Source organism: Cylas formicarius, unplaced genomic scaffold (assembly GCF_029955315.1).
Source record: "Cylas formicarius isolate icCylForm1 unplaced genomic scaffold, icCylForm1.1 PGA_scaffold_9__14_contigs__length_23061073, whole genome shotgun sequence".
NCBI lineage: Eukaryota > Metazoa > Arthropoda > Insecta > Coleoptera > Brentidae > Cylas > Cylas formicarius.
The window spans coordinates 9,035,559-9,060,301 of NW_026844365.1; the positions used below are offsets into that span (position 1 = coordinate 9,035,559).

At 38.6% G+C, this 24,743-nt stretch overlaps 5 protein-coding genes across 10 annotated transcripts; 3 read left to right on the forward strand and 2 right to left on the reverse strand.

The window, feature by feature from the left end:
* Window positions 1-182: 182 nt before the first annotated feature.
* On the reverse strand, window positions 183-8,219 carry LOC132707921 (polygalacturonase-like). Of its 2 annotated transcripts, none has more exons than XM_060679959.1 (4): window positions 7,624-8,219; window positions 7,249-7,573; window positions 6,552-7,028; window positions 183-499 (listed from the first exon to the last, which is right to left on the reverse strand). In XM_060679959.1, the coding sequence occupies exons 1-3, from the start codon at window positions 8,125-8,127 to the stop codon at window positions 6,778-6,780; spliced, it is 1,080 nt and encodes a 359-aa protein (XP_060535942.1). In that variant the 5' UTR covers window positions 8,128-8,219; the 3' UTR covers window positions 183-499; window positions 6,552-6,777. The 2 variants fall into 2 exon arrangements, with proteins under 2 accessions (XP_060535942.1, XP_060535943.1); XM_060679960.1 differs by having other exon boundaries at window positions 183-538.
* A 183-nt stretch (window positions 8,220-8,402) lies between these two features.
* Window positions 8,403-10,946, forward strand: LOC132707737 (uncharacterized). Its single transcript, XM_060679669.1, has 9 exons — window positions 8,403-8,604; window positions 8,655-8,851; window positions 8,905-9,205; window positions 9,357-9,652; window positions 9,842-9,869; window positions 9,921-9,998; window positions 10,049-10,245; window positions 10,297-10,597; window positions 10,647-10,946. The coding sequence occupies exons 1-9, from the start codon at window positions 8,545-8,547 to the stop codon at window positions 10,944-10,946; spliced, it is 1,758 nt and encodes a 585-aa protein (XP_060535652.1). The 5' UTR covers window positions 8,403-8,544.
* Window positions 10,947-11,028: 82 nt separating this feature from the next.
* LOC132707920 (adenosine deaminase 2-like) lies at window positions 11,029-18,769 on the reverse strand. Of its 3 annotated transcripts, none has more exons than XM_060679957.1 (4): window positions 18,608-18,769; window positions 15,466-16,529; window positions 11,515-11,789; window positions 11,029-11,352 (listed from the first exon to the last, which is right to left on the reverse strand). In XM_060679957.1, the coding sequence occupies exons 2-4, from the start codon at window positions 16,388-16,390 to the stop codon at window positions 11,029-11,031; spliced, it is 1,524 nt and encodes a 507-aa protein (XP_060535940.1). In that variant the 5' UTR covers window positions 16,391-16,529; window positions 18,608-18,769. The 3 variants fall into 3 exon arrangements, with proteins under 3 accessions (XP_060535940.1, XP_060535939.1, XP_060535941.1); XM_060679956.1 differs by having other exon boundaries at window positions 15,466-16,549; XM_060679958.1 differs by having other exon boundaries at window positions 15,466-16,566.
* A 9-nt stretch (window positions 18,770-18,778) lies between these two features.
* On the forward strand, window positions 18,779-21,299 carry LOC132707922 (uncharacterized). Of its 3 annotated transcripts, XM_060679962.1 has the most exons (4): window positions 18,779-18,872; window positions 18,935-19,118; window positions 19,659-19,726; window positions 20,863-21,050. In XM_060679962.1, exons 2-4 carry the CDS (start codon window positions 19,001-19,003, stop codon window positions 21,025-21,027), a joined length of 351 nt encoding a protein of 116 aa, XP_060535945.1. In that variant the 5' UTR covers window positions 18,779-18,872; window positions 18,935-19,000; the 3' UTR covers window positions 21,028-21,050. The 3 variants fall into 3 exon arrangements, with proteins under 3 accessions (XP_060535945.1, XP_060535946.1, XP_060535944.1); XM_060679963.1 differs by lacking the exon at window positions 20,863-21,050 and adding an exon at window positions 21,110-21,299 and having other exon boundaries at window positions 18,850-19,118; XM_060679961.1 differs by having other exon boundaries at window positions 18,850-19,118.
* Window positions 21,300-23,834: 2,535 nt separating this feature from the next.
* On the forward strand, window positions 23,835-24,656 carry LOC132707062 (uncharacterized). Its single transcript, XM_060678722.1, has 3 exons — window positions 23,835-24,144; window positions 24,198-24,268; window positions 24,354-24,656. Exons 1-3 carry the CDS (start codon window positions 24,027-24,029, stop codon window positions 24,492-24,494), a joined length of 330 nt encoding a protein of 109 aa, XP_060534705.1. The 5' UTR covers window positions 23,835-24,026; the 3' UTR covers window positions 24,495-24,656.
* Window positions 24,657-24,743: the final 87 nt, after the last annotated feature.

Below are 24,743 nucleotides of genomic sequence, written 5' to 3' on the forward strand. Positions count from 1 at the left end.
TTCTACAGTAAAGAGCTACTTAGCAATGCGTTCTAGTCCTGTGCGGAGTGCCTCAGCATTCGCTTGGGCTATGTTTTAAGTGTCATTGAAATGTGTATTGTCCACTTGTATATGAATGTGAAGTCTGAAAACTAAATTTACTTATTGTTTGCAAAAGGGCGTAATAAAAAGCATGCGGCGGATTAAGGCTTTATTAATACGGATAGCCATATTCCAACAAATTGAAGGGCAAGAAATCGGCCAACGATAAAAACGATTCTTTTCTCAACCAGTCCATCTCCGGAGTAGTCTCTGTCAGTGCGTAGAAAGGGTTGTAGAGCCCAGTGACGACGTGCCTCCGCAGTGGGAACTTCCCCAGCTCGGCGTAGATCTTTTCGATCTCGATTGCCCGCTTCACCGCCTCCACCCCCGTCGGAAAGTCGAAACGTCCCCGTGCCAGTTTTCTTGCGGCCGTACGTTCGGGGCGGCGATCGATCATCGTGCGACATTGCCCGTAAATCTGCAACGGTGCGTCGAGATTTCTGACAACCTGTATGCCCTGTAAGGGCGTCCTAACAATGCACTTTGAGACAAAAGCGGAAAAAATATCAAGTTGCATATTTCGTGTTTGAAAGGTCCACCAAGCATATGTATATATTGTAAGCACAATAACCATTCCTTTGAAAATAATAATAATAAAAAAAAAATTTTTTTTCGAAACAACGGATTATTAATTTTTCGAAATTTGTTTTTATCATTTGATAAAGACACGGTGTTGTCGAAACAATTGTCATGTCATAATATATAATTTCGTGAAAATCTGAACTTTTTGTTCTTATTTATTTTGATAAATGGATTTTCATCAAGTAAAAGCCACCTCAGTTCAATTTTCGAAATTTTTATATTTTCTAGACGGGGTATTTATATGTTACCTAGATTGAGACTTTTATTTATTGTGTATTAAATGTTTCGACCTTCACTTTATGTCTGCAAATAGCTACAATCAAAAAACTGGTTCAGAGAGCGTCAAATAAGTGCCAGGATTTGAAAATTTTGCCAAAATCAATGTTGTGGTTGGCGAAACGTCTGCAAGATTCCAGTCGGATGCAGGATTCCAGTCGGAGTTCAACAAGCGAACGGATGATATCCCGGAATATAGTGTCATTATATATATATATATATATATATATATATATATATATATATATATATATATATATATATATATATATATATATATATATATATATATATATATATATATATATATATATATATATATATATATATATATATATTGTCCATCCTGAGAGAACCTAAAATCTGAGAATGGACAAGGACGACATTATGGCAAGTTTCGATGTCAAATCCCTCTACCCGAGTATTCCAGTAGAAGAGGCACTCTTGCTTATAGAAGAAAACGAAGATCTTCCGCCATACATAATGGATCTGTCAAGACATTGCCTGAAAAACGCTTACTTTATGCACAACGAGAAAATTTACAGACAAATAGATGGAGCAGCAATGGGATCATCTCTCTCACCTGTGATTGCCAACCTCTTCATGATTTACTTCGAAAAGAAAGCAATAGAGAAGGCAAATCTGAAGCCAAAACTATGGACAAGATACGTTGATGACGTATTTGTTGTATGGCCTTTTGGCAAGGAGGAGCTTTTGAAATTCCTAGATCATCTGAATTCCATTCACCCAAGGATTCAATTTTCAATAGAACTTGAAGAGGATAACAGTCTGCCCTTTCTAGATGTGCACATCACAAGGACCGAAGATGGACACTTGGAACACACTGTCTATAGAAAACCAACACACACTAATAGATATCTGAACGCTAAATCTCATCACCACCCATCACAGATACAGGCAGTGGCAAATACATTAATTGCTCGGTCCTTCAGGCTCACAAACGAGAGGAACAGAGATAAAGAACTGAAGAAAATTAGTACCTGTCTTCGACAAAACGGATACCAAAGGCGCACCATCAGCAAGGCAATCAGTAAACAACAACAGCCGCAGCAGAGTGTGCAGGACGAGACCCAACGAAGATCGATCGCTGTCCTGCCATACATCAAGGGGGTTACTGACAAAATCGGCCGAATATTACGGAAACACGACATATCAACGGCATACAAACCTGACCATACCATCGGAGCAATACTAAGAAACCCAAAACAAAAAATTACTCTGGAAAACCAAGGAGTATACAGTGTAGCATGCGGATCGTGCAGCCTGACGTATGTGGGACAGACCAACAGAAGGATTTCAGCCAGGCTCGAGGAACATCGTTTAGCCATAAGAAACAAACAAACAACATCTGCTTTGTTTCAGCACCAACATCAGACAGGCCATAAAATTGATTTCGGCACTTGCAAACAAATAGCTAATATTCCTGATTTTAGGACTAGGAGTATACGAGAGGCCATCGAAATAGAAAAGTCCGGACACCTTAATACGAGAGACGACGCTCTGCATTTATCCAGCACGTGGAGAACGATAATCAAACAGCAGAGCGATGCGCAGCAGCCAACGGGGACATCGCAACTACGATCGGGCGAAATTAACAACGCGACAATTCAGGGGGCGGAGCCACCTCCCCCCACGCACAAGCAGCACCCTTACCATCTCTGGCGCAGAGTATAAATACCGCACGCACCGCCGATAACCTCACAGTGTTCGAAGTGTTTTCGGAGCGCGAGCATTGAAGATGCCAAGTGAGATTTTGGCGAAACGTCTGCAGGATTCCAGTCGGATGCAAGATTTGCAGGATTCCAGTCGGATGCAGGATTCCAGTCGGAGTTCAACGAGCGAACGGATGATATCCCGGAATATAGTGTCATCACATTTTTTCAAACTTATAAAATTTATTTTTGATAACACCTATTTTAGTTTCATTTCAAAATTCTACAAACAAATTTTTGGTACCCCAATGGGTTCTCCCATCAGTCCAATAATTGCTACCCTAGTATTGGACCATTTACTAGATCAAATTATACCCAAATTACCTTTTATTTATAAATATGTTGACGATCTTCTTTGTGCGGTACCATGTGACCAAACAGATATAACCTTGAGTATTTTTAATTCTTTCAACACCAACCTACAATTCACAATTGAACATGAAAAAGACTCCTATGTCCCCTTCTTAGATACCAAGGTTATTAGAACTAACAAAAATGAAATTATTTTGGATTGGTACCAGAAAGAAACTGCCTCAGGTAGATTTATTAATTATTATTCCTCTCATCCACAGAACCAAAAATATAATACAATTATAGGCATAAAAAACAGAGTTACACATTTGAGTCATGACAGTTTTGTTCAAAATAACCTGAAAAAAATTTTCAACGTTTTTGTCAATAACGGATTAATCTATAACTTCAACACATTTGACGGTCCAACAGAGGAACCAGACGCTCGGATGTGTTACAGAAAGATACCTTATATTAAAAACCTCACAGAATCTATCATAAATATTTTCAAAGAATTCAAGGAAATAAAAATTGCTAAATATAATACTGAAAAAGTCTCTAAACTTTTTTCTAGAGTGAAAGATCCAACTCCGCTACTATATAACTGTAATGTCATATATCAATTGTCGTGTTTGGGTTGTCAAGGCTGTTATATTGGACAGACCTCACAACGTTTAACACAGCACAAAAGTGATTGCCGTATTCATAAGAATACTTGTGCAGTGGTTGAGCATTACATAAAAACAGGACATGAATTTGACTACAGCAATCCAAAAATTTTGCAATGTGTCAATAATTATAAAGCCCGATTGTTTCTTGAAATGTGCCATATTAACAAAAACAAAGATTCAATTAATTACAAGTCTGATACACAACAAATAAGCAATATATACTGTAACATTTTTCAGTTAAACCACAGATAATGTAATGTTCGGCCACCGAGTAGCGTATTCGCGTTGCGTTGTTGATCCACGGAGTAGGCTATTTTCATGCTCCCTTTTTTTGTCATTATTATTATTAAGATCGATTGTTTTTTTTTATTGTGTTTTTTTTTTTGTTTTTTTTCGCTACCTCCGTTAGCGCAACTTTTGCCTACCATTATTAAGAATTGTATACTAAGTGTTTATCCGTTTGTTTCATTATGTCGCTTCGTTCATTTACCTTAACTGTAAAGTATGGTTTTTGAGGAACTATGTGGTAGACTCTAATTTTGTAAGTATTAGTTTTCCCCGAACATTTAACGAGATATAGGCATATTTTGACAAGATAATGTTGAATGAACTTTCTCAAAAATGTTTTTCTGTATTATCCCTAACAGTCAGGACTCTCTAACTCTAGTAGCTATATTATGCATGAGGAAGTAAAATGTCAAAATGTCAAACAGTGAATGCTTAGAACGTTTGGAAATATGAAATAGTTTTATTCTTCCAAACTGCTTGATCTGAGGAATACCTGAGTTTATTTTAAAAAATTGATCTTTGAAGCCATATAAATTTTTTAAGGACCCCCATATATTTAAAGAACTGTAGTAACTGGAGAGCAAGGATGTTTTTGGAGATATTTTGACGTTTGTCAATTCTGAGGGTCATGTCAGTAAATGTATAAGTGTTGTTTTGTAAAAATGTTCCCAAAAACTAATAGTCGTAGAAAAAGTATAGTATAAAACACGTTTGGTAAACCTTTTAAATCACTCATTTATTAAGCACTCTTTCCGCTTGCGCCAGATAAACTCGAGGTTTGAGTTTTAAGTTCTTTCATTCATAATTTAAAATTCATGTCCTTGCATTTATTTCCTTAATATTATTTGTTCTGCGATTGTATCACAAAGCGCCCTCTGGTGGCTTAGGCAGATCCCCCTTATCAATGTCAGATTATTGATTTTTTTTTCCGAAAATGTTCTAACATCTTCTACCTCTTTCCGTTTAGAGATAGGACAAAAATCATAAAATAAAAGATTTGAATTTGTCTCAGCCGTAACACTTTACTCACTCCAATCATGGTAAAATATAAGAAAATGATGCAAAACACGGGTTTTAAAAATCGAGACGACAATTACGCTACCTGGTGACCAATTCAGAATCTGGAAAATAATTTCCAGCAGTTTTAACCATTTTTTTGGGGCGCTTTAAATCAGTGGTACGTAGATGCAGCTCAGAAACATAGTACTATCGATTATTTATGCAATGCTGGTGGCATATCCACTATACGATCTGAAAACCCATATAAGATACGAAACAAAGTTTCGTACAAAAGTTTCTTGGACTCTCTTGAAGATTTAAAATATTATAATTTTGTTGATACAGAGTGCCACAAAAATGTACCCCTCGACATCAACTTTGTTATTTTAAATTTAACACCCTATATGTTTCGATATTTTTGGTATACTTAATTAAAATAAAGGTCACTTTTGGAGTCGATTTTTTCATAATTTCCACGTATTAATGGGCACCCTGTATTGTTAGCAATAGGTTTTATTAGTATATCTGGAGTATTATTCTTTAAAAGAAGTAATATCATATCCTTGCTATTTAAAAAATACCTAATATTGCCAACAAGTGATCTAATGTGACCAGCACTAAATTCAACAAGAATTTATACGGGTGTTATCTTAAACCTCGAATATCTCAAAATTTAAATATAAGATAAATTACAATTACCTCATTTCTTGTCCTAGAATTAATATCTGAATAAAAATATGAGGTGTTCCTTTTATAAATATTGAGATTTTGTTAATTGAATTCGCCAAAAACGGCGCCACCTATTGGGAACACCCTGTATAAGTTGAGGCACATCTGTCAAACTGATTGAGTAGTGCATCATCTCCTTAGTATGTGGTTAAATTTTCGTCGCAATACCTGTATCAATAGCGTCGCAACACAATTTTAATGAGGCAATCAAAATATGAAAAAAAAAACGTAACACCAATTTCTGCCTAACCTATACAAAACTCGAATACGAATTTCTTAAGAAAGTGACCTTTATTTTAACCAAGGATTCCAAAAATGATGGAATATACAGAGGAGTTCCGTTTAAAATAACAAAGTTGGTAGCGGGGGACACTTTTGGGACTCAGGAGAGTCCAAGAAACTTTTGTAAGAATTTTTTTTCGTATTTCGCATATGGGTTTCGAGATCGTATAGTGGATCGTTTTATTTGGCACACGGTGTACAATTGTTACTTTAGGCAGGGACGCGAAAGGAAGAGAAATATAAATCAATCAAACGAAGCTAGGAAGAGGAGCGTAGATCGGCGTTCTCCGTACTATCTCTTGTATCAAACGTCCATTCAACAAATCCGTCAGCATTATTAACCAAAAATACCCTACCCTGTTTGTGAAATAACCTAGGCGCATCTTGAAATTTATTTTTGTATTTTGTAATATAATTAACTCTGGGAGTGGGCTCTAATCTGACGCATATGATTTGCTACTGAGCAAACCGAGTGAATGTATAGACAATTCGAATATACTGCAACAATTTTCGGCAATAAAAGTCTTCTATAGTTATTAAGCGATCCCAAAGCTCCACTTTAAATACAGTATACAAATTTGCATTATCGTACAGAAATACCCACTATAACGACACTTACGTTAAAACTGCACAGTAGTACCAGGACAAGCAAATTCATGATTCCTCGTGACTAGTACGTTTCGCATTAAATCTCCACCAACGCGATAGGTTCGTATATAAATTGACACATAAAAAAACTTCCATTGTTTCGATCAAAACCCAATTACTATTTTTTATGCCCTCAGATTCAATTAAATATAAAACGAAAATGACTACAAAACAATTTTCTTCCTTGTCCCTGCCCCCTAACAGGCATATCCTTCGGGTTCGTAGTTGCAACTGTCATTGTTGCTCGCCCCTGTAATATCGACGTGGTTCCAATGCCAATCCTCACATCCCCCCAACCCGCAGATTATTTCCACCGCAATCGAGTTGCTTCCGGCCATGCTGCCGGTAACGGACTCCATTACCAGGTTTTTGATGAGGATGTTGCCTCTGGGTTCCTCGCCGTGTCCCGGATAGTTCTGCTCGATGCTGATGCCAAAGTTATTGATACCTGATATAAAAGCAAAATATTTAAGAGACTAAGAGCATGGCAAGAAGAAGCGAACAAGCTTTGAGTGCCTCTCCCATCTTTTAATAGGTTACTTCGTTTTGGAATGGAATGAAACTCCTCTATTACTTTTTTGGGTTTTACTGTGACTTAATGCCCTTACGTTAAATTAAGACGACAGATTAATTATAAATAAGGGAGTTGTTTCCTATCAATAGCTTACCTTGGAGGGTAATGTTGGAGTAGAGAACGTCAGTGATTGAGCCCTGTCCCGCATTGGGGTGGGTCTTGACGTGAATCCCATTAGCAGAGTTCAGGACCGTGCAATCCTTGAAGGTCACGTTTTGCACCGTGTTTTGACCGATCGAAATGTTACCGAACCCAACGGAGAAGCTCAAACCGTGACCACCCTCGCAGACCAAGTCTTGGAAGGTGTAGTTATAGCCCTGATTAACCACGACGCAATCGTCCTGGTTCTTGACGATCGAATTTTTAATGACGACGTCTACGCAGTACGTCACGCCGAAACCGTCGGTGTTTACTCCTTTCTGGAACGCAACGGTTTCTCTAGCCTCCCTCCAACCCAACGTTAACTTACCTCGCGACCTTCAGACACGTCGACGGTGAAGCCGTCCAGCACCACGTCGTTGGAGCTGACGACGGACACGCAATTGATGGGGCAGTTGAGGATGTTGATGCCGCTGAAGGTCGAGTTCTCTACGTAACTGATGGAGAAGAAACTGGGCTTCGCCGAACCGCTACCACCCAGACCGTCCCAATATTGTTTACCTTGCCCGTCGAGCACGTGACCAGCCGCACCTTGGACCCTGAGCTGGGAGCCTTTGATGCTCACCAACGGCCCCGCCCAGTTGGACACCTCGAATAATATTTTACCCTCGAAGGTTAATGTTGAACCGGTCTGCAGGTCTAGTTCCAACGACTCCCCGCCAGGGACGGTAAGGTCTTTAACAACGATGTCAGTGCAGTTGGAAATTACGTCCTCTACTTGAGAGAATAAGGTTATGGTGCAGTCGGCAGCGCTAGCCAGAGCTGACGGCGATAAGGCGAATACTAACAGTACTATTGCGCGTGGTATCGACATCGTGGAGGATGCACCTGCGTTGGATATTGCTCAATTTATAGATGACGAAAACACTCAAATGGATAAGGTTTTTTTTTAATTTTTAAAAGAAAAACGAGATAATTCATCAAAGATATGTGCATAGTGTCATGGCAAACAGGTATCTTAAAAACAACTTGAACCAACTGAATTTATCAGGTAAAGGGGTTTAAATAGCTGTCGCATCCTGGAAATAATGTCACTGCATCTGTCAACTGCTAATGACAACACGGGAACCAAATGAATACGCAGCAAACTGTACTTGTTATCAAAACACTCGAACCTTGATTACCGTTGGAGGACAATTGTCCGCTAGCAATCCTTTTAAAATCATCAAAGATAATCAATGAACTATTTGAAAAAACGATTCAGTCGAATCTCGGCACGGAAAGGTTAAAGATGGCCGTTCCTCAAATAGCGTGGCTCATGCTTGCTGTTATCGTGTTGGCACATGGCACGGTAAGTACCGACGACGATGTCGGTTTAGGAAATATAGATGTGGTTTGTAGCACTCACAGTATACCGGCTTGAGGAGTATCAAACCCAGGGTCGAACCTGCTACAGGTCGCATCATCGGGGGTTACGAAGCCCAACCCCATTCCTACCCCTACGCGGCGGCCCTGTCTCTGAACTACGGCAGCAGTTTCTGTGCTGGTTCCCTCATCTCGCCTAACTACGTGCTCACTGCCGCTCACTGCGGCGCAGTGTAGGTACATCCGCTTGGAAAGTTTTGATGCTGAGCTCTTTCGTTTGCTGTAGAATCGCCACCGTCAACGTCATCCTCGGCGCTCATAACTTCAGAAACACCTCGGAACCTACCCAGGTGGTGGTAACGGTGCCCAGTAGTCGCGACGTCATAGTCCACGAGCAGTACGACTCAACTACATTGCGTAATGACATTGCGCTGATAAGGCTGCCGCAATCGGTCGCCTTAACTTCGGCGATTCAGGTGGCTCAGCTACCGTCCAGGTCCAGGTCCACTCCGGGAACGAACGTGAATGACGTAACCGTTGCTTTGGGATGGGGTCTTACTCAGGACGTTCCGGTTAAAACAACTTCGGTGAGTGGGGTAACACTCGTCAAGAGTTAGAGTTTGGAACCTCAGTCAGCCTTCGAACTTTTCGCTCCTCATCAATGATGTTAGATAATAATAACATCAGATAAACCTTAATGTCGTTCACTTATATCTGGCATTATATTTCCTTTCGAAGGACCTATCGCCGGTGCTGAGGGCTGTGAACGTGACCATTATGAACGTGGACGACTGTGCAGAGTACTACAACGACCAAATCACTTACGTCACCGGCCAGAACTCGTGCACTTCCGGTTACAAGCTCAAGGGTACGTGCGACGGCGACTCAGGTGGTCCTCTAGTCACCAGAGATGGGGTCTTAGTCGGGGTCACGTCGTTTGGTACCCCCGATTGCGAAACGTGCTATCCCTCGGTGTATACGGACGTCTCCAAGTACCTCGACTGGATCGAGCAAAACTCTGACGTGATTGTAGGGTAGAAAATAAAATTTGTTCGCCTATATTTTCGGTGTCTTATTGGAGACCATGTCTTTGACGTGCCTAATAGATATTTGATCGAATGAAATTGGATCACTAGTATTTACTGACGAGTCAAAACGCACGAGTTGCTTTTCTTATTGTTCCGCTGAAGCACTTCAACGCTTTTGTTATCTGCTGTTGCCAGAACCATCGAGTCCCATATCGGTTTAATGGCAACTAATCTGTAATCACCGAGATTGATAACAAGTTCTCCAACGAATTAGTTACATCCTGTTATCGCGCGTCGAAAGATGGCGACCCCATTTGCCGTGCTGCTGTTTGTAGCGCTTCTAAATACCGCGGTAAGTATATGTAACTTTTAATAACTCCCGTGGTACGCTCCCCCTTGTAGTACTCCCAGTATGACGCGCTGAGAAGCCTGAAACCCACAGTCAAAGCGGCGTCCGGTCGCATCGTCGGCGGTTACGAAGCCGAACCTCATTCCTACCCCTTCGCGGCGGCGCTGTCGCTCAACTACGGCTACGCTTTCTGCGCAGGCTCGCTGATTTCGCCCAACTACGTGCTGACAGCAGCGCACTGCGGGGCAGCGTAAGTAGAAGCGCCTTTCCACATCTTATCAAACCACCTCTTTGCTTACAGAACGGTGCTGGCAGATGTAATCCTTGGCGCCCACAACTTCAGAAACACTACCGAGGCCACTCAAGTGGTGGTAACAGTATCCGGTAACGATGACGTCATAATCCACGAGCAGTACAACGCTACCACTCTGCGCAACGATATCGCGTTGATTAGGCTGCCGCGATCTGTAGCGTTAAGTCCGGCGATCCAGGTGGCTACACTTCCGTCCAGGTCTGGGGTCACTCCCGGTTCGAATGTGGACGACGTCACTATAGCGGTAGGATGGGGCGTTGTGCATGACGTGCCGGGAAAGAATACAGGGGTGAGTTTACTGTTACAAAATGGCGGTCGACGTTTGAGTTGCGTTCAAGGACCTGTCGCCGGTGCTGAGGGCAGTTAACGTGACCATCATGAAAGTAAATGACTGCGCAGAGTACTACAACGATGAAATCACGTACGTGACCGGCCAGAACTCTTGCACTTCAGGCTACAGGCTCAAAGGCACGTGCGACGGTGACTCGGGTGGTCCTCTGGTCACCAAGAACGGCGTTTTGATAGGGATCACGTCGTTTGGTGATCCCGATTGCGAGGCTTGTTACCCTTCAGTGTACACCGACGTCTCCAAGTACCTGGACTGGATCGAACGGAACTCTGACGTGATTATAGGGTAGAAAAATAAAATCCACTGGTTCTCTTCGGTGTTTAATTAAATAACAATTCGGAATAAATAACGAATACTGCCGAAACGCCCGCTCACACGACGTACACCCGTTTCCTCTGGTCGACTTCCTGCGACCGCAGGAATTCGTCTACAAAGCGATCCCACGCGGTCAGAAATTGGTCGAGCGCGGCGATTTTCTCCTTCTCGCTCATCGCGCTGTACTTGATCGAATTCATGGCGAGTTTTTTGAGGACTTCCAAACCGTGGTCCTCCCACGTCATCGCCATGAGCACCACGTACCAGTCGTAACTCAATCCCGTGCTCTGCCAGACGGAGGGGTCGTCGTTACCTATCACCACGGGGTAGCCAGTTGCCAGCAGGACAGTTGCCGGATGGTTCCTCGGGTCGTAGTGCAACTGCCAGGCCAAAACCGAGTTTTGCAGGATTTTAACGACCAAATAGTCGAATACGGTTAATCGTTAAATAAATAAGATATCAAGTTAGTTGAGCCTTTTCAAGCATCAATGAAGTTTGAAAGAAGCTCAATTGAATAAATCCTTGTTCAAAGTTGAGGTTACCTTTAGCACTTGGTTGGAAATGGGACAAAGTTCGACTGCGATGTCGCGGCTCCTGGCAAGCTCGAGCAATAAGGGGTGTTTAGCAAGCGCGTACCCGTGTCCGATCCTAGAGGTGTTTAAGAGAACGGCATCTGCTAGATTGAGATCTGCACGCCCGTACCAATTGGTTTCGCCAGCGTGAAAGAAAAACTTTACGTCGCCTGTAGCCCCGTGAAGCTCCTCGTGGAAGTCCACGAGGTTCTTGCCGTCATCTTCGCTGCCCACCAAGTCGAAACCTAGAACGCGTGGAGTACAAGTTTAAACACAATGTGATAGATTTTATTCATGGAAAAGACTGAATGATTTTAGCCTGGAAAATGTACTTTTGCTAAAAACTTCTTTGGGAAGGAAAAAATTGTAGTGACTTTAACAAATTGGACGTTTCTAAGAAACTATTATTAGTCGGTTTGAAATCCCTTTGGTGAAAACGGATTTACATTGAGAAAACATATTTTTCAGCTGACAACCATCAAACTTACAGCATAGAATAAAGTTTTTCGGATTTTGTGGAAGGCAAAAATTGGAGCTCAAAACTAAATTGTTTTAATTTCACACACAGAAAATGATTTCAGAAAATATTAAAGGTGAATTTGGTCTGAAAAATTGACCTGAAATGCATAAATTAGAGACCTAAAAAACCAATTTCAGAGGCTCTAACGAATTAGTTATTATTTTGAGCGTACGGTGTTTTTTTTTTTGGCATTATAGGATACAAGCTAAATGGTTGAAGATCCAAAAAAAAAGAGATATATGATCTGATTCTCTAATTAAATTTAGCACTAAAAGAGCGAATGGATTGAGTTAGAAGATTCGGGGCACTTCTCAAAACATGACGGTTTTTATTGTATCTTATCACTCGGTTCTTTATGAAGATAAAAAAAACACTTTGATGACTTTTTACATTGGATTCAGTAATATAGTTAAAAAACTGAAAACGCATTTTTTCGCGCCATTGCAACATATAAAACACTTCAATATTTTGCCTTTTTCTAAATATCTAAGATCCGGGAAACAATCTTTTCAGTTAGCTAGGGATACGTCATCAAAATGAATTATCATTGAACTGAGTATTAACATATTTCATATTTACAAAAAAGAGAAAATTAATTATCAAAAATATGAAAAATTGAACAACTTTCACTGCTACATTGACAGTAATAAGAATAAAGATACAGCTTTTTAATTATATTTCGGGCGTTATCCGGAACCAAGAGGCCAAATTTACAACAATGAGAATAGAAAAAGGAATGCCGTAAATATATTAGAATCAGTTGTTGCTTAAACAAAGGTTTATAACCTCAATATTGAGAAAGATATTGATATAAGCAAGTCTAAAGTTTTAGCACACATTAAGAAAGTATAAGTATAAACCACGCAAAATATGAAAGGTTCACAGCTCTGTAATTCGTATTTTGTATTGGAATGATATTTTCTTTCAAAATGTAATATGGACTGACGAAGCGTTTATATCAAGAGGAGGATTATTTAATCGATACAACAATCGATATTGATCGATCCTAAACGCTTTTTTTTTTCAACAAGACGGTGCTCCAGCACATAATGGCCGTGTAGTAAAGGACAGAGTAACGCTAATTTTTGGCGAACATTGGCATTATAAGATACATATGGATGAAGCTCGTGATTTTCACGAGCTGACGCTCCCTGATTTTTATTTTTGTGAATATATTTATATAAAATATATAAAAATTACCGCTTAGTTACAAGTGGAGTCACAAAATGCATAGATCAGAACAAAAGTGTGTGTGATTGAGCACCTATGATAATTATTGTTATAATATTATTGAGTTATTTCAATTTTTTGTTGGTGTTTTGTAGTCGTTTTAGTTTATCAATGTTTTAAGTATTCTTGTTGACTAGGTTATTAACATATTTTATCATATATTATATTGTGACGAAAACCAACAAGAGTCGCGTAGTATCGTGACTTCTTCGATGGTTTTCTTCGTATTTTCGTTTTGTTCGTATATATTTGAGGTTCCTCAGAGAGAAACATTTCTGATGCGCGCTAGCGCGCCCACACACACACACACGCCTACTGTAGGAAGACTTAATTAGAATTCTTCTTCTACATCTATTTCGGTCGCCAAAAAAGTCAAAGCCCGGAATTTTAATTTCTCAGTAAATTTTCAGTCGCTCTGAAGACCTTGGGGCAATATTTGGCAGCAAATTAATATTAAATTAATTAGATCTACAAGAGCTATATAGGCAATTTATTATACTAAATATATAATTAGGCTTGAACGCATAGAGCGACAATTTTGTAAGTTTTAAATTGAAAATTCCGTAAATAACATTCCTAGTGTTGCCGCTACTCGAAAAGAATTTTGTATGATAACTCTAAAATAATTAATATAATATATACGCAACCCGGCTAGAACTACCAAGTAACAGCTTTCGATTACTTCCTGTCACACCAAAAATTGTCCCATTGGTAGGATTAGTTTTATATTGTAATAAAATAGATTTATGTCACTTAAAAATTATATTGCTTTAAATTTACGCAATTAATTATAGGTGTTTTGCTAGTTTTAGTTCTGTTTTCACCCCTCTTGCAATGTATTCGAGGTTATTCTTTTCTGAAAATGGTATTATAGAATATTTTTATTAGATAAAAGCACAGTTTTGTTTATTATTAGTGGTTACTGTATTGGCTATTATTACCTGTTTGTAACCTATATTTCAAAATAAATAAATAGATATAATTATTATAAAATAAATCATTATATTAAGATAATAAGTGTTATATATTGTAATGTATATTGAATGGCTAAAATATGAAACAAATTCATTTAAAAATCCGGTATTGGATTTCAAGAAAAATACTAGCACAAGTTCATCATAAATTTTTGTTGCGTATTTTTTCCAGGAAACAAAATATACAGGGTGAGCCAAGAAGCAGATGTTGTTACCAAGTTCCTTTTTATAAAACCACCCTATTTCTTGCATAAAAATATTATCAGAGCCAGATATTTAAGGTGACTTAATGCATACTCTTTCTTAAATCCAAATCAGATTGATATGTCAGATAGACAGATTTGTTTTCAACAGGATGGTGTTGATTTTGCTCGACAAGTGCGTGAATATTTAAATACGGTATTTACCGGACAGTGGACGAATAGATTGGCCTGCAAGATCCACAGATATTACTCCACTGATTTTTTTTTCTCTGGGAATATTTAAAAAGCAAAAGTGTATATCAGTTGAAGTTTAGAATTAGATACGATATAAGGCCAATTAATGATGGAGGGAGTAGGGTATTCTACGTGAAATTAGGTGCAGAATTCGAAAATGGATTTTGAAAAAATGATGTTCCCTCAACTTGGTATCTCTTTTTTGACCCACCCTGTTCTTTTTCCAATGACCAGATTTTTAATTTTTTTTTTCAAAGAAACTTCCACAGGCTACTGTAATACTTTTTACAAAACTTCTGCTGAAATGGCTAGCAATTCCGACTCAGCAAAAACCGACGCAGGAGGAATCCAGAAGTTTTGTAAAAAGTACCAGATCTTTCATTGAAATATTGAAATGCAAATTTCTTTTTTATTTACATAAATAACCGAGAGTTAAAAAATAAGTACCTTGGGAGAACGTATCTCATTTGGCTTGTATCTCTCATAGCATATAGCCTACAATATAAACGAAAAACAAAGCACACAGAAAACGCGTCAAAATTTTTGTTTATTCCTGTAAAATGAACGTCCTTGACTTGTTGATTCGCGTGGGTCATTAAATGGTGCAATAAATCTCATTTTTCGTCAGATGTGGAACGCCGGACTTACGTACTGGTGACGTCAAACGATACTTGAAAATTCAGCCATTGACAAACAAATTTCAATGACGACGCGATTTAATTTATTTATTCCTATTATCGCAAAAAAATCAAAAGCAAACCTGCAATGAAATCCGGATAGAGTCTCTTGAAATAACTGAGTTGATCCAGCGCAGCCTTCATAGTACTACCGTCGACGCCTCTATACAAATTGAAGATAAACTTGACCCCCACGAACCCATTATGATCGGCCTTGAACTCGTCCACCACCTCAACGAAAGTGTCGATGAATACTCTGACGTCATAGACGGTCCCGTTGGTCTCGTACAGGTTCATGAAGGCGCCTCTGAGTTCCGCGTAGAAGACGTTGTCTAGGTATAGCTCCTCCAGCACACGATAAACGTACTTCTTGAAAGTAGGTCGGTGCGCCACCAGGTCGAACAAAGTGGTAAAAGTGTTTTTGAAAGCGACCCACACGTCCTCCTTGCTCTCGGTCATCGACGACGACGTCAGCGTTAACTTCTCCTTCAGGAAGACGTCGAAGGAACTGTTCTCCTCTCGGTACTCTTTTAACGGCTTCCAACCACCGCCGGGGGTTTCGAGGACCTTTAATTTGAACACGCCGTTGACGTAGCCTCCGTAGACGTCTTCCTGGTATGTCAGGTGCTCGATTACGTAGTCCACGGAGACGGCCCCGAGAAGGTGTATGTGGAGCACGCAAGCCTTCGGCACTCTCTTGATGAAATCGAAAACTTTCGAACGTTCAATGCTCTGGCGAGCCAAGAGGAAATTTTGGCTGGGCAGGAACGCCGCCGAGTTCGTATAGGCGGCCTCAAGTTCGTCGTTTTTCATGCGCAGCAGTGCCACGTTGACGAGGGTCTCTTTTTGGGACAAAACTAAGTCACCCCCGGTGAAATTGCGACGTTCTTGAGTCAAGAGACGTTCACGTCGCTCCAAGTACGATTCGCAGTCCACCATCGCGGTCAAAGAAGTCGCGAACATAACTATTCGGCACGTAACGGCCTTCATTTTGTCGACGACGCGCATTTACTGGTCAATCCACTCGGTTTTGGGTTAACAAAAGGCACCCGGGGATTCCCCGACCTGCCGACATTTCGGTCGAATTGCGCGACCTCTGTGGGATTCTCGTGTACCAACGCGAGTGCCGCGGACGAGATACATGAAACTGTACGTAAATATATTATACTGAAAAGAACGTTCAGCTTTAAATAACATGATTTTTGTTAGAACAACAAAGTAACTAGATAAACACATCGTAGTGACATTAAGTGGAGACGATTGCGTTGTATTAGATAGATAGAATCTAATAAAATCGATGTTTATTATTGCAAACATAAGTTAGATTAAATAAATAAAAGTGGAGAACAAAATAAACACTGAAAGTCACCGTTTAAGTGCCTAATATGGTATGTCTCAAAGTATATCGTTTTGGCTTGGCACCTGACCATATATTGTACCACAGCGCATCAGGGACGGACTTTTAAAATAAAGTTTAAATATGTTTATTTAGGTATAATACTTAAGTTTTAGAAAATACAGACGGACTAAATGTACAGCGTGTCCCAGAATTAGTGGGTCATACTATAACAGCATATTCTAAATCCAAAATTTGTTTTTTCTGACGGACAGGCCATGAAAGGATTTGAAGGAAACATGGTTTTTTATTAATATTTATATTTATTATATTTATTAACGTTTTGAGATAAAGTTTTGAATTTTTAGCATTTAAGTAATTTTGGCATGCTGAATCGGATTCTAACCTTTGGGGGGTACGGATAACAAAAACTGAAATATCTTTTTTGTGGGTTGGCTTTTATACATTTTTTTTATAAAATCGGAAAAGTTTAAAAATAATATATCTCGCTAGGATAGACCGTTCTAGAGGAAAGTGGATTTCTATAATAGGCGTATTATTGAAAGATCCGTCTTACTTATTTATCGAAAATTGAGAAATAGGTGTTGAAACCCGCCTGATAGGGCTTTGACCTACCCATGCGAAACAGCAGACATGTCCAGAAAAAGCTAAGCATTCCGCGACATTAGTTCAGATTGGTTTTGGTTAGGACGCAACGGACGCATTGTCAAACAAGGTTGCTTTGACACATTCCAAAGATATTTTAATAAAATCTTATCACGATTTATTTAAGCAATATTGTGAAACAAATGCGTCAGACCGAGCAAAAAAAAACAAATTCCGGGGATTGTACATTTCCCATACTAATGACGGTGAATCGAGATTATACGGGTATAGAGCGACTTATCAGCAACAAGTGAAAACGTCAGTCGTCAAAAAGATACTTAATTCAATTAGTTAAATTTTCGAAAAATTTTAGCTTCTAATTCAAAATTCGCGCACTAGTGGGATAGAGATATCGATGTCCGAAGATCTTACATTATACTTAACAATCAGATTTCAATCCATTTTTTCAAATGATAAATACTCAGATAAAGCAGAAGTTCTGTCCGGTGGGGATCGATTGCTCTTGTTTATTTATACTTCTGATATTCCCAATTCTTCTAGATCTTGAACCATTTGCGTCAAGATCACAATTTAACATAAACATAAACATTAAAAAATCTTTTGCCTCTATGAGAATTATTTACGATAGCAGACGTGTTTTGCGCAAAAAAAGTGATAGATTTATGTGAATCATTGTTGCTCTGTACCTTTAACTAATGCCATTTTGTTTAAATCAGTATTTAAATGTGGGGTTTGTCCATCATTTGATTACATATCACGTCTACATTATATAAAATGGCTTGAACTGAATGGGCGTGGTTGTAGAAAATAACCGTAGCTTGCAGTTTCTATAACGAATTGTTTAATGTTTATTCCTAACGCTGTTTACAATGTTAACATAAGGAATATCGTAAAACGGACGGGCTCTAAAAATAAACTGAACCTAATTTTTAAATGTGCATAAAAATGTTTGTTTAGCGTTTTACGTTCTGTGGTGTTGATTCCAATTTTGCTTACTCTAAGGTTAACATTTTGTCTTCTTTCACCAATTAGTGTTAAACTATGACGAGTGTGATAACACGTCAACTTATTTTTTGTGAGATAATAATAAAATTATTATTATTATTATTATTATTATTATTATTATTATTCATTAGTATGGTAATATCTGTTTTGAAAGAATTGAAATCTGTCTAAAATTAAGTTTTACTATAGTTTCTTTTTAATAACAAACATTTACCACTACATTTAGAACACACCTCCTTATTTATTATTAGTCTCACCTGTTGTGCTATGACGGATGATTTACGAGACGTCCTGTACAATAATAATTACAGTAATCGACGCATTCCTCAAAATTGCCACGGACGTCAGCGACAGCGAGGATTTTGGAAAATTCTTGTTAAAGAAAACGAACATGTCCGCTCACCGGTCCAGGAGGCCTCCGCGCACCACGACAAACAAACAAAAATTGCCGAATGACGTAAAAGTTTCCGGGGATTAATTATAGCGAGATTTAATTCGCTTTGCACACACACAAACGAACCGGTAAATTAACTTTTTATCCTTATCGCGTAAACAAAAGGATTTGGGCTTTGATCGATATATAGGAAATCGTGACGAGGGTCCTGTCAGAGTTTGGAACCATTACTCCATTACTCCATCGTCGAACGGTTATGAATCTACTAGTGCTCTTGGGCTTGATCTTGGTTGCGGGTTGCCATTTTCTGCCGGCCGATCATCTCGCACCGGGTTCTGTTTTTTGGAAAATGCTGACCCGGATTCCCGAAGAGGGTAAGTATTCTCGAGCTCCTTTTTTTAAATCGTCGCCTTAGTAAGTTTTTTAGATCAAGGCCTACAGAAATTTAACAATATATAGATTCTCGCCCTTTTTTTACCTTCTCCTTCGCAAGCTGATAACATGTTTGACTCTTGAATAGCTTTAATTTATCAATGCTTGCAGAAAAGAAAGGAGGTCTGGGCTCAGTCTGGAATTTGTCAGTCCTGTTTAACTGTTTCATTAATGATATTCTGATTTGTAACTTAGCTAATGGCGCTGGTGCTTTTAAATTTAGAGAAATGTAATGTTGTCTTTGTCACCTTTAAACGTAATTTCATCGAGTTTGAGGACCTGGTTATAATGTTTGATCAGAAACTTTCGTTTGTACAACGTATAGAAAATATCATAACTCTCTTAATCAAAGCAATGTTACCAATGCAATAGTGTTGAAAATCAATTACACCAAATTTTCTTCCAAATATACCCACTTTCGTTCTAAAAAGTAACTAATAATAATATGAAAAAAATAAAGAAATGCCGTTTGTTTTCTTCAGATTGGAAACGTTTCCTACGCGAGCATACTGCCGGAAGTGATAATTCAGCAGCTGACGGTCGAATACATGTGAGTATTCTAAACTAACCAAAAGGAAACAAATATTTTTATATTACCAGAGTTGTTATTATTGTTATTATTATTATTATCATGAAATCGTGAAACATTAGATACTATACGCCGTTTTTAAACTGAACCTTTTTTCCTTTTTTTATAACACTCGCGCACATCAATGTAAATAATCAAGAAACATTTGCAGTACTTATACAAATTATATCATAATAAAAAAAATGATTTTTTGTAATTAAGTATGGACAAGTCGATTAAAATATCTATTGGTAGTTTGTTGATCAGGTTAACAGCTCTAAAAGTAGCCAATTATTTTTTAAAATTGGTATTATTATTTAGCTCCTTTGCAATCCTATCAAGGAATTAGGGGAGACCGGTGGTACAGTCGACATAAAAAAAAATATATTTAGAATAAGAGACCAATTAAAGCAAATTATGAAATTAACCAACATATTAGCGTAACTTTTCCACACTTTGGGTTATTTGCACCAAATGCTTTATAAGAATACAAATCGAAGTGTTCTAATATACTCTGCCTTGAAGGTAGGTGGACTCTGTCTTCGGGGTATATCTATAAAATGCATAGAAAAAAACAAATATTTAATGAATAATTATTATTATTATTATTGGTCAGAGTCTGAGTCATAATTAGGAGCATATACAATACAATACAATATAATACACGCAACTCATTGTTCTACTGATTTACTCTAAACAAAACTGCCCGCCCACGCAGGTTAAGCTCAAAGCGGAAGTTGCGCGGAACTATATATGTCGTAGTTTATTTTTTGCGATTTGTTTCTCTAAATACATTTTTTTAATGCTTTCTTGCTTCTTGTTTCCTTTTATTGCTGTTGCTGGGGTTGCACCTCTAGTTTTTTCTTGCCTGGCACGGCATATGAACCCAAAACAAGTTGTGACGAAAAAGAAATAAAAAAAACTGAATTTGTTAAACTGGTGGAATATACTAGTACCAGTTCTTAAATAGTCAATATTAATTAATTTCTGTTACAAATAAAGCTTTAATTTTCCAAAAAATGTGTCAAAAGTCTAGGCTATATTTGACGCAACTTTATAGTGCACCCGATAGATGGCACTAACGTCGCTACCCATACATCGAATTGTTTTCCTTGTAGACTGGAGCCTCTCAGGACGACTCGCCCCGCGTTTTCGACATCGTCTGCCTCCCCTTGCCAATAGGGTGCTTCGATCCCGACGACCCCGGCATTATCCCCAGCGGCGACGCCTCCGTCCACAATCTGACGAAGTCGATATTTCTGTCGCGATTATTTAGCAAATAAATGTTTTTTTACGAAACCGCGTTTGTGTTTACTTGCGGGTCACCCTGCGATGGCAACAATGACAGAATTGAGTTTATTTCAGGATGGAAGCGTCCAAGTTTTCGATATACTGTGCCTTCCCCCACCCATCGGCTGTTACGACCCGGACGACCCAGCAGTCCACCCACAAACCGACGAAAAAAACTCTACCACCCGCGACAACTGATGGACGTGTGTTTTTTGTAGATTTTAGTCGTACCTAATTCCATCGCATCTGTACAGCGTGTCTCAAAGCAGCAATTTCAAATAGATTTGTAAAAAAAAATGTTATTTTTTATTTTTACAATGCACGTATGCACTAGGTCACTTATCCTATAATAACTATCGATATAGGCCGAGTCTCGTGAGCTGAACAGAGTTCACACTTTTGGGAAGCGACTCGACATCGATTATCAATGGAAGGAACACGACGGGGTATAGTTTAGTTCAAATTATACCTCTGACCTGTATAACGTCATTAAACCTCCACCATCACAACCGCAATAAATAAATAAAGCGACAGTAACGCGGATATCGATCTAGGTATAAGTTAGATCGTTACGTTATTGAACTACCATCAACATATTGAAATCTACTACGCCTATGCATTCAAATTAGCGCAGTCTGAGCTGAAGTATGGCATGTAGTGGTAACGTACAGAGTGAGGCTCCAGAGAGGCCGCTTGCCCAAAGGATTTAGCAAGGAAAAAAGTTAAGGATATAGTTTAGTTCAAACTACAATGTGCGTCATAACTGATGAATAAGGAGACTAAATTGATCTAAAGATATAGGTATAGAGTAGTTAAAATTATATCCCTGACATTTATTACGTCATCAAACCCCCAACAACATCTTAAAACTGCAATAAAGTTGAACAGGATCGATATTATATAATATCTATCTACTATGTCAATGCATTCAAATATGACGTATAGTGGTAACTTGAGAGAGTAGGACTTGATTCCGAAAGCACAAAAAAGATGCGTATATAGTTTGGTTCAGATTACGCCATTACGTGTATCGCAACATGTCAAAACCCAGATAGCAAACAATATCCACACTATATCCGGTCAATGTCCCATTTAAGTCGCATTCTTAGGATATACGTTAGCATATATACTAAGTATATACTGTAAAATACATTCCAGGGATATCCCTTGAGTAGATAGCTTGCGGATTTACTGTACACGATATACCACAGATCTCCTCTACATAAATGGGAACACTAGAATAGAAATTTTCAACAGCTGAGAAGAAAAATGCTTAGTTTTTTTAGATTCGTGGTGTATTTTAAACGGTCGTGTCGTCGGCTTCTCCTCTGTCTCGTCCTCCGCCATCTTTTCAGCCTTGTTTTTGTTGGCGGTATTTGAGTATTTTGTGTGCTGTGCTTACTGCTTTCATTTCAGTTATTTTTTTGTGGTATTATTATTACTACTACTAACAATTCATGTAAGTAAAGTTTTATGGTAATACTTGATAAATTCTAAGCTGAGCGAACCATTGTTGTGTAGTCTACCAACATCATGTCTCGTTTTATTATTATTTTTCTAAGTCAATGAGATAACAAGATCAATCTTTAGGTTGACAAAAAATATTGCATGAAAATAGACTGTCAAACCGAAACGTCATATTAGTTCTAGTTTTTTTTGTGCGCGATAGTACCTACTATCATGAAAGAGATCTTACTGGTGAGAGTTTAATGAGGCTTGTATTTAATGAAATGAAATACCTTAATGTAGATTAGCAACTAAGATCACTTACATGGAAGTACTATCAGCGCCAAATCAAGCCGTCACTTAAAAGGCAGATCTAGGGATTTTTAAAATGTTTTTTAAACATATAAGATACCGGTATCGTTCTTTTTATTTTTATTTTATAAAGTACAGATATATAAACCTGTCGTTCTAAAAACCAAAAAATTTTCAGATGCGGATAAAAAGGCAAACACATCACAAACATGAAAAGAGAATTCAATAGCTACTTGGCTGAAAAAAGCTACTTTCATCAAAGAATGACAGAAAACCTGTCAAATATTAGTTCAGCCTTACTCTATTTTTAGGATACTTTAGGTTAGGTTGTTCTATATTTTTGCTATATTATAGATATGTATAAAATGTCTTTTATTCATGGTATCCATCGGGAGTCCTTCATTTTTACCATCAAAAGAAAATTAAAGATTAAATATCAATTGGAAAAAACTTGTGCATTCACCAACCATACCCAATAGGTTAATTCCATTAATTCCATCACACGCGAGTAACAAATACTGGGATAGAATTTTTGTAGTTTTCAACCAATTTTACTACTGGACATTATCTTTCCAGTATTTCTCATAGGTTGTTGGAAATAATTTAATAATTAAAAGTAAGGTCCAGTGGTATATCTATATAAGATACTATATCCTCCACTATCCACAAACTAACGACTGGATATCCTTAATACGTCCTAAGAAACATCCTACGGACATACGTATCTGATATAATGTGGACGTTCCAATTAGTAACATCGTATATTCTTGAGACGTCTTAAGGATGTCTCTTAGCTGAAATTGTATATCCCTAGGATATACGATATGTCCGGTCAGATATGCCAAGGATGTTTTGCGGACATCTCTGTGCTATTTGGAAAGCGCAATAAACGAAAGCAGGGCCGGCTCGAATATTTTATTATCTAGATTCATTAAAATCACTAAAACAAAAATCGCTTTTCGACCATGAAAGTTAGTACGGTATACTTTGAATTAAACTATACAAGATTTTTTAAATTTTATCAGGGTCTGTCCTTCCCAGCGGCGATACGTTCGGTCAGGTCAGGACCACGAAATTGACGCACGTCCCCGTCGAAAAGGCAAATAATCTGGAGGCTTAACATGTCAACGCGTCTTCGAGTTTTATGGTCCCGAGTTTATAGATAAGCGCGTGCAGGATTTGGTCGCCATAAAAACCGATCCGTTCGATCCGGAAACCCATTTTCGCAGTAAACATGTTAACCACGTATGTGACGGGATGTTTGGTGGCGCTGGTCGTCTTGGCAGCACCACCGGAAGCTACAGTCGACGACGCCGCTTTCGGTCGCATCATCGAGAAGATTCCGGAAGAAGGTAGCTTGGAGTATATTACGCGGTGGTGCGTACCGGTGTTTTCCTATTTTCAGATAGACGAGTGTACCTTCAAAATCTAGTTCGGATGTTTCTCGGAACAGGAGAAGACGAATCCGCTCTGCAGGTGAGCATTAATGCTATGTACTTTATCATTTTCTCAGAGTTTTATTCAAACTTTTCGTCCCAGACCTGGTGATTTTTATTTCTAGAACTTTCATTTGGACCAACGCCAGGCCTGGGCCATTTATGACTACCTGAAGAGTCACTTGGACTACAGCGGCGACGTCGTGTGCATCCCCGGATACGGTTGTTTTGACTTGAACGACCCAGGAGCGCGTCCTACCCTGTGATCCGATCAAAATTGTTTTGAAGACACATCTAGTGCCGATGTTAGTGTATAAGATTATGCAATTGAACTGGAAATAAAATACTGGGTGTGGTAGTACTGGGTGATGTTCTTCCTTACTACCGAATTCGGGTGAAATGACGACACCAACGTCGTCAACGAAATAGTAAAAGGACGAAATAAAAAGTGTTATCTTCAATTTCTAGGAAATAAAAATTCTAAAAGTGAATTTATTTTAATTGCAATCTTAAAT

What these genes read in the sequence shown, in the direction of transcription:
- LOC132707921 (XM_060679959.1), bottom strand. Translation starts at nt 8,127, where the DNA reads ATGTCGATACCACGCGCAATAGTACTGTTAGTATTCGCCTTATCGCCG. An exon ending in ACGTGTCTGAAGGTCGCGAG is followed by an intron (nt 7,574 to 7,623) that starts GTAAGTTAACGT and finishes GTTGCGTTCCAG; the next exon opens with AAAGGAGTAAACACCGACGG. An exon ending in CTCCAACATTACCCTCCAAG is followed by an intron (nt 7,029 to 7,248) that starts GTAAGCTATTGA and finishes CTTTTATATCAG; the next exon opens with GTATCAATAACTTTGGCATC.
- LOC132707062 (XM_060678722.1), top strand. Translation starts at nt 24,027, where the DNA reads ATGTTAACCACGTATGTGACGGGATGTTTGGTGGCGCTGGTCGTCTTG. An exon ending in CGAGAAGATTCCGGAAGAAG is followed by an intron (nt 24,145 to 24,197) that starts GTAGCTTGGAGT and finishes TCCTATTTTCAG; the next exon opens with ATAGACGAGTGTACCTTCAA. An exon ending in AAGACGAATCCGCTCTGCAG is followed by an intron (nt 24,269 to 24,353) that starts GTGAGCATTAAT and finishes TTTTATTTCTAG; the next exon opens with AACTTTCATTTGGACCAACG.
- LOC132707920 (XM_060679957.1), bottom strand. Translation starts at nt 16,390, where the DNA reads ATGCGCGTCGTCGACAAAATGAAGGCCGTTACGTGCCGAATAGTTATG. An exon ending in CTATCCGGATTTCATTGCAG is followed by an intron (nt 11,790 to 15,465) that starts GTTTGCTTTTGA and finishes CACGCGTTCTAG; the next exon opens with GTTTCGACTTGGTGGGCAGC. An exon ending in TTTCCAACCAAGTGCTAAAG is followed by an intron (nt 11,353 to 11,514) that starts GTAACCTCAACT and finishes TTGGCCTGGCAG; the next exon opens with TTGCACTACGACCCGAGGAA.
- LOC132707737 (XM_060679669.1), top strand. Translation starts at nt 8,545, where the DNA reads ATGGCCGTTCCTCAAATAGCGTGGCTCATGCTTGCTGTTATCGTGTTG. An exon ending in GCCGCTCACTGCGGCGCAGT is followed by an intron (nt 8,852 to 8,904) that starts GTAGGTACATCC and finishes CGTTTGCTGTAG; the next exon opens with AATCGCCACCGTCAACGTCA. An exon ending in AACTCTGACGTGATTGTAGG is followed by an intron (nt 9,653 to 9,841) that starts GTAGAAAATAAA and finishes TGCTGTTGCCAG; the next exon opens with AACCATCGAGTCCCATATCG.
- LOC132707922 (XM_060679962.1), top strand. Translation starts at nt 19,001, where the DNA reads ATGAATCTACTAGTGCTCTTGGGCTTGATCTTGGTTGCGGGTTGCCAT. An exon ending in GACCCGGATTCCCGAAGAGG is followed by an intron (nt 19,119 to 19,658) that starts GTAAGTATTCTC and finishes TGTTTTCTTCAG; the next exon opens with ATTGGAAACGTTTCCTACGC. An exon ending in CAGCTGACGGTCGAATACAT is followed by an intron (nt 19,727 to 20,862) that starts GTGAGTATTCTA and finishes TTTTCCTTGTAG; the next exon opens with ACTGGAGCCTCTCAGGACGA.